Below are 14355 nucleotides of genomic sequence, written 5' to 3'. Positions count from 1 at the left end.
AGGAGGTTCTTTCTTGGTTATTGTATCTTTGTAGGAGGAAACTTGGTCACTCAAAAAAGTAAGAAGCAAATGGTGGTTGCAAAATCAAGTGTAGAAGCAGAGTATAGGGCCATGTCTCAAGAAGTAGTTGACCTTCTATGGTTAAAGAACCTTCTCATAGAGTTGGGGTTTTGGAATTCTAAACCTGTCTTTGTATTATGACAATAAGTTAACCATTAACATTGCTCACAATCTGATTCTCCACGAGAAGACCGAACATATTGAAGTCGACAAACATTTTATTAGTGGAAGAGTTGAAATTGGTGAAATATTTATACCTTTTGCTAGCTCAAGAGAGAAAATAGCTGATGTATTTACAAAGAGTGTTTCTACGATGTGGCATGAAGAATTATGTAACAAGTTGGGTATGCATGATATATACAACCCAACCTAGGGGAGGGCAAGTGTTGTGAGTAGGGGTGCAAGTCGGGTTGGCCCAAGTTAATAGTTTACATTGTTTCGGGCTCGAGTTTCGGGTTGAGCCTATTGAAATTTTGACAAAATCCCAACCCTAACCTGGAAAAGTTACACCCCTAGTTGTGAGATGTATTATTTTTATATATATTGACGCAAGGGCAGTCTTGTCCACTCACTTATTTTTATAAAGGGCAAATTTCTTAAAGGACCCCTAGGTTTTAGGAAATTTACTCACCCCTACTGTTTTGAAGTTGTCATAAAATACTCCCAAGTTTTTTGACAATTGACTAAATCCTCCCTGGCCGTTAACCTCCTTCACAATCCATTCACATGTAAACACTATGTGACATATAGGGTTTTTTTAAAATCCAATATTACCCTTTTGTGGTCAATTTTTTCCTCCATTATTATTCAAATTTTCGAATATAAAACTTAAACATCCACATTGCAGACAAGAAGCCAACCTTCAACTTTTTCTCGGTTGAATGACAAAGGCAGGTTCCTGAGACTGAAACGGAAGACCACTTTCATTTGCCCTCACCCAAAAGACTCAATGGAGGAGAACAGAACCCCTGCAATGACACAAAGATTGGTCCCAGGTTCTTGAATGTAGCGGTGGCCTCCTTCAGATCTCTCCGTTTCCCACTCCAATACACAAACAAGTTAAAACAGATAGACAAAACCGCAAGACCGACAATCATCTGAAAACTCAGTGATATAAGTTTGCAAACCACTGGAGGTCATTGAGATGAATGACTAGGAGAATCATTTTTTGAATTGTCTTCCATAGTCAAAACAGTTTCAGGTAAGAAATTTACAGTATAATAGATGAAGAGACAAAAGGCCACAAAATCCAAAATTACATTGTCAAAGATCTTATTCCAAAATCACCGATGGAATAAGATCCCATCGCCTTTGCCTAATTCTATCTAGTCATAGCTGTAGAGCAGAACAAACAAAAGATATTATTCAATATTGGGCTGCCCTTATTCAAATCTGAGTTCAGATTCAATAATGGGCTGCTCTTTTAATATTCAATTGAATCTGAATTCGGTTCAGGAATCTATCGCTAGATAAGAAGGCCATCTTTTTTAATTAAAGAAGAATTGAGGGGTACTGTAGCGGGAGGTTTCCTTTTACATAGGTTCAGGAATCTACCGTGTTGAATTCAGATTCAATATTGGGCTGCTCTTTAATATTCAATTGAATCTGAATTCAGTTCAGGTATCTATCACCAGATAAGCTTATTGAAGGCCATCTTTTCTAAAGCATAATGAGGGGTACTGTAGTGGGAGGTTTCTTTTTTCACAGGTTCAGGAATCCACCGTGTTGCTAATGCCATCTTTTTTAGAGGTTTCCTTTTTATTCAGCAAATGAGTACTATAGTAGGAGGTTTCCTTGTTTACAGGTTCAGGAATCTAACCGTGCTAAGGCCATCTTTTTCACAGGTTTCCTTTTTTATTCAGCAAATGAGTACTTTAGTTGGAGGTTGCAACTTGTAAACATGTTTCATTTTGAAAATTTAAAAAAGAATGAGGGATAAAATAGTCTTTTTCATCTTTCTGTTCAGATGTTAACGATAGAGAAAGATTTAGTCAATTGTCAGAAAACATGAGGGTACTTTTAAGGCAATTTCAAAACAATAGGGGTGAATAAGTCAATTTCCTAAAACTTAGGGGTATTTTAAAAAATTTTCCCTTTTATAAAACATTCTAATATAATAGGGTAATGTGGGTACCACCACCCCAAGACAGATTTCTATCATTCTCTTATTCTTTGATTCTCTCCTCTTCTCTTTACACTTTGTTCTTTATTTCTTGATCTTCTTTGACAGATTACAGTAACTTGTAATATGTAACATATCATGTATGGATATACTTGAAGTCCTATATGTTCATGTTATCAGCTAAGTTATATATTTATCAATCCTTGGAATCTCCCTAGGGTTTTCTCCTTGATAGTAACATTTGTATTATTATGGATATAATATAAATCTTAAGGTGTCCTAAAGACATCTTTGGATGGTTGAGACTTACAGTTAGGTCTTCTAGTAATCTAATAATCTACACTGGACAGGCTGATGCGAACCATGTAACTGGATTGTCATAAAATCCTTTGATCTGGAAATGTTGTTGGAAATTCTCTCTCTCAGCTTTTTTGTGACCATGAGCTTGCCATAATGCATATGTCAGGGATAAGTCCGCACAGTTTTGTATTTATCACATCAAATATCATAAATAATTGCCAATTGGCATTCTGTTTACACGAGGGAAGCAAAACCATGTTCAGCTATACAGAGGCACCTGCACCCAAAAAATGTGAGACCTTTTAAATGACAACATATGCTCATTTTCAGCCTTCACATTGAGCTTTTTGACCTTATTTCTTGCTAAGAACTTAAAGTATTGCTACAGAACTAGGCCTACATCACAATTGCACAATATACTAAACAGCTGACTTCAGATCCTTGCCTTGCTTCCCTACATCAGCTTGGATATTGGCCCCTTTGGATTCTCTCACTGTCATCAACCATCTATTCCTGTGGATTGAATAAGTAAGATGAGTTTTCATGAACCTCTAAGAATAAATTAATCTTCTCTTTAAAAGGAAAAGTTATATTTTAATTCTAAGTTTTTCTCAAGTTATACTTGGTGGCCTTCCTGTCACAGATAAAGATGATGCGCTTGATCGACTCCTTGAGCTTTCATATCCAGATTGTACAAACTGAGGATCACTTAAAATATCCTGCAGAAAAAAAATCAACAATTTGTCAAGTCTTCTGAATTATGTTCACCTATGTTGCAAATTCTGAGAAAGGTACTTCAGGTTTTGTGTATGAAATCTATGCCTTCCCTGCTTAACATGTTTTTTCATTGTATTAATTGTATCAACAAGGGGGAATATGGGAATGCATACTCAAAGATCATATCTACAAAAAACATGCTGGGCATTTCACATTTTCAAGAGTTGATATCCATTGTTGAATGGTTACTTAGATATGTAGATACAAATTCTGATGACAGTAATGGGAGATTTCTTTTTTGTAGAAACTAGGGGTAGAAAGAAGGGACCTTAAGGTTAGCTCACCATAAGGGAGGTGGCTGTGGAGACTGCTAATACATAGGGATAAATTGTAGGCTAAGGTGATTTTAAGCATTCATGGGCTGGCGGTTGAGGGCTGGGATATGGGAAAGTGGGCTCGAGCTACTAGTGATTCTCCTTGGAAATCTATACATGCCATCCTACCATCCTTCCTACCTTCCATCAAGTGTAACCTGTGCTCTAGAAATCTTGAAAAGTCTTGGGAACATGTTTTTGTGGGGAATTTTCCACTAAAAGAACAATTCCCTTGTTTTCCATTTCTAATTATAAAAATGAGCCAGTGTCCACTTTCTTGACTTCATCTGAAGTGGGTTCTGAGTTTGAATAAGATTTGGGTTTTAGGAGGGGATTTAGAGATTCGGATATGGACAATGTCTTGCCTCTACTTCAAATTTTACAAGGGTGTTATTGTATCCTTAAAAATTGGATTCCCAGATCTCGACTCTATCCTTTTTCTGGTACTTGTACCTGTACCTCTTTTTTCAAAGCTTTGGCTCAACCCTCTGACAGTCTTGGGCAACCCTTTCCCACAAGGGAAGTTTGGGGTAAATTGGTTCCTCAAAGGATTGGGGCCTTTTGTTGGGAAGTCTTGGGAATGATCAACACCTATGATCTACTTCAAAGAAAAAAGGCTTTTTGGTACAAAACCTATTTGAATCTTCTACTGTTAACTGGACAAAGAAGAGGGGAAGAGTGTAACTTTTTTTCATTTGAATGAAAATTTATTTTTATTATAAATAAAAAGAAGAGGGGAAGAGTGTTGTGGAGATGTATAGTAGCTGCGATTTCTGAAAAGGATAGGAGTAGAAGGTCACTTATTGAAGTAATCACTACTAGAATGGTTCATTGGGTGAAATCTATGGATTTATTTGAAGATATTTCTACAATGTCCTTGCTGAATAACTGGAAGGAAGTAGTATCTTCAGCCCCTAGTAAAACTGTGTCCTCTCCAATGTGGACTCCACCAGATTTTGCTTCCACTAAGTTGAACTTTGATGATGGTAGTGAAGGAAACCCTGGCCCTTAAGGTATCGGAGGAGTTTTCAGGAATGAGGAAGGTGAGGTTAATTTCTTTGTTTTCAGGCCCAATTGGTGTAAGGGACTCACTTCGAGCTGAGATTTTGCCTGTTTTGGAGGGTGTATAAAGGGCTGAGGAGCTGAATATTAGCAGGTTGATGATTGAAGGGGATTCAAAATTGGTAATAGGCTGGCTAGAGAAGGAGGATGACAGCATGTGGAGCTACATTGATGAAAAAAGAAAACTTAAGTGGCTGACTTAGGGTATGAAAGTGAGACTGCAGTGGGTTAAAAGATGTGCTAATTCCTTTGCAGATGCACTTGCCAAACAAGGGGTGGGAAGGGATAAAATGTTTTGGGCTATGCTGTAATCCCATTGTTCTTTGTGGGGAGAGTTAAGAGAGTTTACCTCTCCCTCCTGTACTTGTATCCTCTTTTTAATTCTAATAAAATGGTTCTGTTATTTATCAAAATAAAAAAAGAAAACAAATGCAGATAGACTAACAAACATGCTGATATCATGCTTTTGAATTTTATAAGCTACTTATCTTTTCAAAGACTTGTATCCTGCATATTGAGCAAAGCTTTAAATAGCATGGAAGTTTCTTATGGTAAGATCTGTTAAATAAACTATTTATACATTTTGTTGAAAAATATATACATATACTGTTAGGGCTTGAGAGGTAACGTCTGAAAAATATATACATATACTGTTAGCACTTGAGAGCTAATGTCTGAAAACAACAAAACCTATACCTACACTAGAAGCATCCATGCATATATGGTATTAGCATTATTTCATATTGTATTAGGACAAGTATTTTTAAGATGTCCAGATGTACGGATATTGTAAGATGGTTATGATCTAGAGTGTTTTTGTGCCAAACTGAATATCAACTAACCTTAAACCTATTTCTGTTGAAGCAATTTTTTTGGGGATTATCCAATATCTTTAAGACAGTCCAGTCTTGTGATATAATAATAGATTAGATGGTTACATTCATCTAATGCAATGTTTTCATGTGTAGCAGACTTCTAGATGGACATTCTGTGTGCTCTGTTCTAGGCTCTTCAAGAGGTAATTGTAACCTTCCCAAAAGTTCCAATTGATACTAAAGTAACTAAATTAATGCATGTGCATGTAGGAGCATTTCTATAGTTTCTAAATTTGCATCTCTAAGTAAGTATTTTCAACTCACATGGTTCATTGAAATGTTGCTATGGTTTGGTGAGGCACTTGCACTGCCAACCAGGACAATGTTGGGCATGTTTTCTTCAGCAAGGTTTCTTAATCTGTTGAGCTCTGGCAGGACTTCAGTTCCCAGATCTGGTCGATCTTTCCTCCTTAGCTCTGAACACCTTAGTGATAGCTTTGCAAAACACAATGCCTCTTCGATTGGCCAGTCAGGAACAGCTGGGTCCAGCATCTCAGTGAATTTCCCCTTCTCAATAGCATGTTCAACATGGTGTGTCAGGCCCATTGGTGGCTTGGCTGTTATTATTTGTAGAAACATGATCCCCAGGGAGTAGATATCAGATTTTATACCAAGCATGCCAGTTTGCTGGTATTCTGGATCTATATAGCAGAAAGTTCCTGCAGTTGATGTCATCCGGTACTGGGTAACATTGTCGGCAACATTCGGAGGAACAAGCCTGGCCAGGCCAACATCACTAATCTTGCTGACATAGTTGCGATCGAGCAAGATGTTTGCAGGCTTGAGGTCACGGTGCACTAGTGGCTCTGGCTTAGTCTGGTGGAGAAAGAGCAACCCTGTACCAATCTCTGCTGCTATTCGGAACCTCACTTGCCAGGAGAGAACTGGGGTGTTCCCTCGGCGGAATAGACGGTCTTCTAGGCTTCCATTGGCCATGTATTCATAGACTAGGCAGCCATACTCAGGGCAGGCTCCAAGGAGGAGAACCATGTTAGGATGCCGTATGCAACTCAATATTTCAACCTGCATTGGAGTTTTCAACAAAAGAAAAGTAAAAGAAGAAGGTTAAAAGAAGAAAAGCTATTTACTGAGGTTAGTATTGAATTCTGGTATGGGAAAGGATATGCACAATGAAATAGGAACGAAGGAAGTAAATGGCAGCATCGATGTTGAGATTGAAAGATCCAAACTCTAATGGAACATTAGTTTCTAGTGTAGACATTTTGATAAGGCTACTTGCATTTGGATCTATAAATTAATCACTGTACTTAGGTGGCATAAAAAACATGATTATAATGATAATGTTTTATGCATTCTCAATAAGGATTACTGGGAATATCAGAATAAAAAGGGCATCCCAGTGCACGAGGCTCCCACCGATGTGGGGTCTGGGGTGGGATAGATGTATGCAGCCTTACACGTGCACATACAGAGAAGCTGTTTCCAAGATTTGAACCATGGTCACCCAGGTCCCAATGGAGCAACCCAACTATTGTGCCAATATTTTGTTTGATAATATAATATGTAGATACAGTATCTACAATATTTTGTTATGGTGTTTCCACTGATATGCTTGTAGGCGTCGAATGCATACCCTTCAGGCATCAGATGTGAAGTTAGAAAGATGTAGGCTTTGTTTGTGATTCTAGTCTAGTTCATTCAATTAAAACATCTCAGGTAGGCATATATTTAATGTGTATGGACTTGTCTCAGTGAGGACTGGCAGTTGAGTGCAATCTCACCCAATTGCTCAAGTTTTCTAGAAAATTGTCTAAGTGCATTCTTTTGACCTTTTTGGGTATTTTGTCCTTCAATTTCATTGGACTTTTAAAGCCATTACCTCTTTAACCAAATCTTACTTTTGATCAAGTATTTTAGCTCTGGAAGGCATCTATATGAACAAATTTGAGTTTAAAGCCTTGATGCATGAACAGAAAAAAATAACTTTTTTTAGTCTGCACCTCCTGCTGAAACTGTTGCCTTCCTTGAGCTGCATCTGGTCGCAGAACCTTGATTGCAACTGGTGTATGATCCAAATAACATTTATATACTGGTCCATAACCCCCTTCTCCAATCTTCCGAGTTTCAGAAAAATATTCAGTTGCTGCTTCGATCTCCTCAATTGTGTATTTCCTGTACCTGCAATCTTTATGTGCTAGAGATTCCAGCACCTTCTTCCTCTCCTCTGATTCTTTGATGGCCTTCATTTCTGCATTTAGTCTCTTTTGTGCTTCCAGCTCTGCAATCCTCTGAGCTGCTTCGGCTGCCTCAATGGCTGCCTTGCACTTGGCCTTCTCCTTTTCTGCAATTGCAAGTGCGGCTTCCTCAGCAAGGCGTGCCTCTTCTAATCTTCGCTCTTCTTCCATTTTCCAGCGATGGAGCTCTCTTGCCTGTATGGTGAGCATCTTGTTTAAACTTATCTAGAATCACAATTCATGAGTTTAAGAATCAAATTCAAAGCCTCAGCACCTTCTGTTTTGCAGTGAGTGCTTCCTTGCAAGCTGTACTGTACATGTCCATTGTTTGCTTGAGCTCTAGCTTTAGCCTCCTCATCTCAGCTTCCACGTCCTCCTGTAAGCTCCAACTTAAGAATCTGAGATTTCTATGGTTTTTTAGTGCAATTAGTTTACATGATTTTGCATTACATTTGTAACTGTATATTTCATTTTGCATTTCATTAGATCAGTGTGTACATGTAAAAGAGGAAACCTTGACTGTCAGTTTTTAAATTAGAACAAGAAGCTTATCCATGACCTTGAGAATATCAAATTGATCTCAACTTTCCAATCTATGCATTTGACACAATGAAAAATCATTTAACAGACAGCCCTTTTGAAAATTCTGGGTCAAGTATGTATAATAGTTGTCAAGGTTGATTTTATCCCCTGAAATCCTAGTGGGAGAATATTAAATTGATCTTAACTTTCCAATCTATGCATTTGACACATTGAAAAATAATTTAACAGACAGACCCGTTGAAAATTCTGGGTCAGGTATGTATAATAGTCTGTCAAGGTAGATTTTGTCACCAGAAATCCAAGTGGGATGTGGTGAGTGGTGGCTTGTTTAGTCTACAAACTAGTGTTACATGTTCTCTCCTAAATGGATGACATCTGTATGCTGTAATGGACTGACATCAGATTCTTACAGTCCATGGATTCTCAAGAGAGAGTTCTATATAACATTATCCTTTATATGCTTGCTTATTTGACAAAACCAAATTTAAAAAAGGGCACCGACATTCTCAAGTGGGAAGTCTGAACAGGTATCGGATGCTCCAGAATTCCCAATATGAATGTACCTCTGAGCATGTACACACAGACCGTGCATTGTATTCATGTAGCAGTCTGTACTTACATGCTCAAAGGTGTATTCCCATTGAAGATCCATTGCTGGATCCTCCTAATAGCTAGCTAGCAGATTTGTATGCCACATCAGATTACTATTTTCCTTTCAATTCCATGCAACATTGCCATACTTGCATGGCACCTGTATTGGTAGACCATTGTTTCACTTCACAACTTGTGCAAAAGAGGGGAAAACATTTGTTAAGGATGGATAACTAGAGCATACATCAATGCATATTATGTATTTTGTGTAGGGTTTTTTGTTCTTATCTTTACTTGTGTCCTTACCATAGTCTGTGATGAATCACTTTCGTGTGAGAAGGATGATATCCCATGCATAGAATGAAGATCTGATTTGGGTCCTGACTGTACTGACTCGAAACTTTGGAGGTCTAGGTCTGAGCAATTTGACAGCCGTGGTGTCCGGCTAGATTCGAGATGGTCATATATTGGAGGGAACATACGATCTACGCTTGGCCTGCCAGAGCTTACAAATGATATATCACTATCTGGCAATGAGATCTCTCCATAAGATTTTCCATTCAAGCCCCTCCTTGTAAACGGTGACCTGGTTCCAGTGATAATTGCGTTAGTTCTTTCAGCTTTAGTGTTAATAGATAACAAAACCATGGATTGCCAAAATTGTCAATTTTCCTTTCAAAGTCTTACAGCTTTGAATAGTTCTTTCAGCTTTAAGGGCATGTTCTTTTTTTTTTGCATTTTGAGAGGGGAAAAGTTGGTCAATGGGATTTTGATTCCCATTAATCAAGATATCCATATTTTTTTTTTCAGATTTATATAAGGTTTATGAAAAATTTATTTTTTCAGGTGTCACCCATCTCTCATGTGTAAGTAAATTTCCCGCTTGGATGGGACAAAATTGTTCAGTCATTTTTTTTATTTACCTGTGAAATAAAAGAACATAGGAAAAGTTCATTTATTGGGATAAGTAACTTCCCGAAAAGTGAACAGGCCTAAGTACAAATTTAGCATGGACAAGGAGGATTTCAACACCAAAAAATGAGATGAGAACCACCAAGAATTTTTGGACAGTAAGACATGCATTGATCACTCTTTCTGTTCGGATGGTTATATATAGTATAACTTACTTCATGGATTCGAGTTCACTGTGTATGCTGTTGCGGGGGGGCTCGAATGGTGACAATGGAGCTGCTCCTAGGAGGACCCAGGTAGTTTCACTTAGCCATATGTTTTGAGAAAGAAAAATAGGAAAAAACATGCATGATAATTGATTTATAATTAAAAACAAACCTCTTGAACTGTATGAGTTATTAGACTCTACAGGTTCAGACTTGATACTGAGTTGGTTCTGTGCTTGTAGTTGGTTTCGAAGTGGGGATACAGTTGGAGCTGGACGGGAGGCGGATCTCACTGATGAGATTTTCCCTTTAGAGATGACGTACACTGTGCAGAAGTCTGGTGCCCCTTTTGATACAGTGGTTGCTACGTCTGTACTCTTGAATCTTCTGAGAAACAAGATTTTTGAAGTTAAGCAAACTGGAATAGCTTCTATCAGTCAATGCTTTGATAGAGAATTACACGAATTCCATGCATGAAATGGGATAGGTATTTTTTCTAGGCAGATCTTGGAATTTATTTGGGTGAAATGGAATATATGGTGCACCAAGTGCATCCTGCAGCAAAGAATGTGAGCCAGTGATAAAACAATACGTTATAATTACATCTTTAACGATGAAAGTAAGCTGTTAAATGTGAGTCAATAACAAGTAACTATGTGACATCTTTAATATGATTGATTAAGATTTCGATTTAATCATTTAAATGCAACAAATATTAGTGATTGCATTATAGTTGTACTCTTCTTTTATTTTGTTCCTAAGCCTTTTCATTTTTTTCCTTATTTCTTCTTTTTCTTCCTTCTGTTTCTTCTTCTCTTCCACCCTATTTCTTTGACATCTCTGTTCATAGTTGATTCTATTTCTTATGATTAAGATTGCTGTTATTTTGAATTTATACTATTTCAGACTGACATTGATGGAAAAATTCTTTGACATCTCTGTTCATAGTTGATTCTTTGACATCTCTGTGGCGTACAACTAACTGATCCTACTTCATTTTCACTCTCTTATAATCCTATTTGCCTTATTCAGGTGATTTTATTTTCTTATTTTCTTGATGTTGCAGTGGTCTTTGTTTTAGAAAACAAATCATACATATTGAGGAAAACCCTTTTCATAAAACGAATCCTATTCATTGTGCTTTTCTCATTGATTTAAAGTCTTAGATTCAATGATACTCTACAAGGTTACATGCGCAATGTTATATGCTATCTAGCTGTGTTCTGTTTTATTCTACTGTAACTCATTGGCTGCTAGAAAATGAAGAAATTACCTCATAAAGCCATTCTTTGTTGAGGCACCAACGACCAAATTCTCAATTACATTATGGGAGACATACTCAATTAAAGCTTTTGCTATGTCTACATCTTCAATTACAACGTCCTTGCATTGTATCTGGTGCAAATATTCCATACAGCAACATAAACTTTAAGGATACAAAAATGATAGTTGGCATATAACATTAATTCCTTGTATATATTTCTACCAAAAATTTTTTCAGACTGGCAGGCCCTTGTGTTGTCTCAGGGAAGAAATTCTGGAGGAGCCTGGATCTGCTGCAAGCAACAAGCATGTGAACATGTTGAGAGCACAGAAATCAGATTAGTGCCCCACAAGGACCGTGCCCCACGTGTACATCTCAGCGTGCATTGGGACCATCTCCCGTACTTGTCATGGGGAGATGTTCCCAATACACGGGTGGGAGGTGTTGTGGGGCACCAATCTAATCTCGAGAGCGAGCACAGCATCCAGTTGCACTTCAAGTACAACTTCCATACTTGTCATAGGGAGATGTTCAAATACCCTTTTGCTTGCATTCAAAGGGTACACCCATCATATAGCATATAGGGTGTATCTAATTGATACGTTGAACCTTGCTTGCAGCAGATACCACCAAAGTGTTTCTAAAGTTTTCTGGTATTTCTAACTGAAGCTTCAAAAGTATTCTAGTATTAATTCGACTATGATATGGAAAAGATATGATCTCTGAAAAACATCTGACCAGTCAACTGGAATCATAAATGTGATAGCAAATCAGGTGTTATTTATCAGAATTCATGAATGGGTTTTGATTGGTCAAAACTCTTTCCATACCATATATTTCCTGCATCATAGATTTTCCCAGAGAATAATAGACCTATCTATATATGGAACCTACATCTTTCCGTGTACAAAAGCAACGAAAGGGAAGGAACAATTCCTTGGTTTGGCCATCTTGTTCTTGCCTATATGTTGATGCGACATCATCCCTAACATCAGAGATTGAAACTTGGCTTCCCGCTGCAACCACAAAAGAAATAAACTAAAAATCAGAGAGAGCATGACCATGCCATGAAAGCATAATTGTGAAATTGATGAAGAGTTCATGTAGTTTAATGCTATGAATCTGCCTGGAGTGTTTGAATTTTAATCAACTAAGTGCTGATTGAATTATTAAGGGAATTTTGCATCTTACATGTTCAACTTCAGGAAATTCTTCTGATATCAAAGCAAAATCAGAGTTTCAAATATGAATCAATGTATTTTGTTGTATAGTTATAATCAATAACCATGGTGGATATCTAATTGTCATTTAAGTACCGCTTATGGGTCACCACTGTTATTCTGTAGAGAATTTCCTTTCATAGTTCTTTTTTACCTTTACAAGATTCATTGTTAGGTATATAAACATTAATCTAGGAATCCACTCCCCTCCCCAATCTCCCAAGGAAAAACAAATAAATATTGTGAAAAAATTAGGGCTAGCCACTATCAAGTATGTGCTGATAATATTAAAGAAAAAGACAAAAATAGAAGTTATTTAATATGTTATACTTAACTGCATTTCTCTATAAATTAATAATATCCTCTATGTGCCCTGTGGCATTGCAGAATGGGTAAAATATCTACCATTAGAAAACTTGGTTCCTCAAAATATTATTGGATGAGAAGGTCTTTACCCAATGCTTATCCTCACATTGTGGGCAGACCTTCAGCATTTTTATCACTAAGTGGCTGCTCTAGGTAGGACTTGAAGCGGTGTTCCTGTGAATCTCAGCTTGAATCATTATGTAACCACCAGCATTTCTACCATTGGACCAAGAAATGGCTCCTCTCAGAATATTATGGACGTTAAGATTGTATAAAAATGTACTGGTTTCCTGGAGCTTAAAAGGTTAAAAAAGAACCCTATTGCTTGTTAGACAAATTAAAGCAAATAGGGTTGAAAATGGAATTAAATTGCCTTCTGTCTGAATTCTGTAATCACTTGTATGCATGCCCATGACCTAGTATAGTGCAGAGAGAGAGAGAGAGAGAGAGAGTTACTTGGACTAGGAAGAGTTGAGGCCTTTTGGTTGACATGAATTAGTATTACAGTTTGGCCTTTGCCGAGAATATGATCAACAGCCCATTTCAAAGAATATTGGCTCCCTTTGTCCTTGTCAATTGCAACAGCTACCAACCCACGTGCATCGTCCTTCCTTTCTGAATTTCCCTTGTTGAGCCACATTGTCCTCTGTTACTTCTCTCTCCAAATTCCCTAATCCTTGTATTCAGAACAACAAAGAAAGCCAGACGATGAAGCTTGAAGGAAGAGAGACTCAATCAATATATATCGATCTCCCTCTTCTCTTCTCTACACTCTACACCGATGAACAACCACCGAAAAATTTGCAAACTTCCAGATCAGAGAATGAGGAAAGAGAAAACAAAATAAAAATTTTCACATCCCATCAGATTCTTTTTTTATGAATTTGTCCCTAAAGGTTCAAAAGAGAGAATTGGAAAATCCATTTACCTCTCTTTCTCTTTCTCTTTCTCCCTCTCTCTCGAACCTCTAGAGCTATTAGTTGCATGAAAAGAAGGAACTTTAATAATAAACTCCTTGTTTTTATTATTTGTTGTTCAAATTAAAACAGTTTCTTCTTGTCCACCTCTTCTATTCTCTATCTGTTCTCTAAATTAAGCTTTTCTTGTTCCTTCAAAATACACACCACACAATAACACTTCTCCCTGAATTCCCCCGATGTTGGCGGGCAGTCCATAATTTGACAATTTGACCGTTGCCATGTAGAGGCCCTCTAGACCATCTGACGACCTTACGAGACATAGAGTCTGGACCAGGGGAGGGGAGGCTTTATAATTTAGGGATGCTTTTAGTAGGCAAATTAGCAAGGACACGGGTTTTCTTAAGTGAAAGTTAAATAATAAAAATATATAAAAGTAGACAATGTTTTTATATTTTGACTTTAAAAACTTAATATTATTTATACTTTATATATTACTCTTAATAATTTTTTTATAATATGAAAATAACAATAATTAATTTCAACTAAATTAATAGTCTAATATCTAATAAATAACAATAGTTTAAGCTCAATAATTATTGAAAATTTATAGCGAAAATACACAATTGTT

The 14355-nt window shown here is 37.2% G+C and overlaps 1 protein-coding gene and 1 long non-coding RNA gene across 5 annotated transcripts; one reads left to right on the top strand and one right to left on the bottom strand.

Annotated features, from left to right (window-relative positions):
• Nucleotides 1–902: 902 nt before the first annotated feature.
• On the top strand, nt 903–10652 carry LOC104593862 (uncharacterized). The gene is made up of 4 exons (XR_016076224.1): nt 903–1261; nt 2533–3010; nt 3126–3273; nt 10200–10652. It is a non-coding gene; the product is annotated as an uncharacterized LOC104593862 (long non-coding RNA).
• LOC104593863 (U-box domain-containing protein 35-like) lies at nt 2665–13830 on the bottom strand. 4 transcript variants are annotated; one of them, XM_019197127.2, is made up of 11 exons: nt 13264–13830; nt 12116–12237; nt 11231–11352; nt 10130–10344; nt 9967–10027; nt 9146–9425; nt 7980–8081; nt 7472–7900; nt 5775–6533; nt 3105–3201; nt 2665–2995 (listed from the first exon to the last, which is right to left on the bottom strand). In XM_019197127.2, the coding sequence occupies exons 1-11, from the start codon at nt 13445–13447 to the stop codon at nt 2982–2984; spliced, it is 2385 nt and encodes a 794-aa protein (XP_019052672.1). In that variant the 5' UTR covers nt 13448–13830; the 3' UTR covers nt 2665–2981. The 4 variants fall into 4 exon arrangements, with proteins under 4 accessions (XP_019052672.1, XP_010252202.1, XP_010252203.1 ...); XM_010253900.3 differs by having other exon boundaries at nt 9967–10033; nt 13264–13829; XM_010253901.3 differs by having other exon boundaries at nt 9967–10033; nt 10130–10341; nt 13264–13828.
• Between the last annotated feature and the right edge of the window lie 525 nt (nt 13831–14355).

The sequence above is a fragment of the Nelumbo nucifera genome, chromosome 5 (genome assembly GCF_055504915.1).
Source record: "Nelumbo nucifera cultivar China Antique chromosome 5, China Antique-T2T, whole genome shotgun sequence".
Classification (NCBI taxonomy): domain Eukaryota; kingdom Viridiplantae; phylum Streptophyta; class Magnoliopsida; order Proteales; family Nelumbonaceae; genus Nelumbo; species Nelumbo nucifera.
The sequence above is the reverse complement of the archived record's forward strand: the minus strand, read 5'-3'. Positions and strand labels throughout refer to the sequence as shown.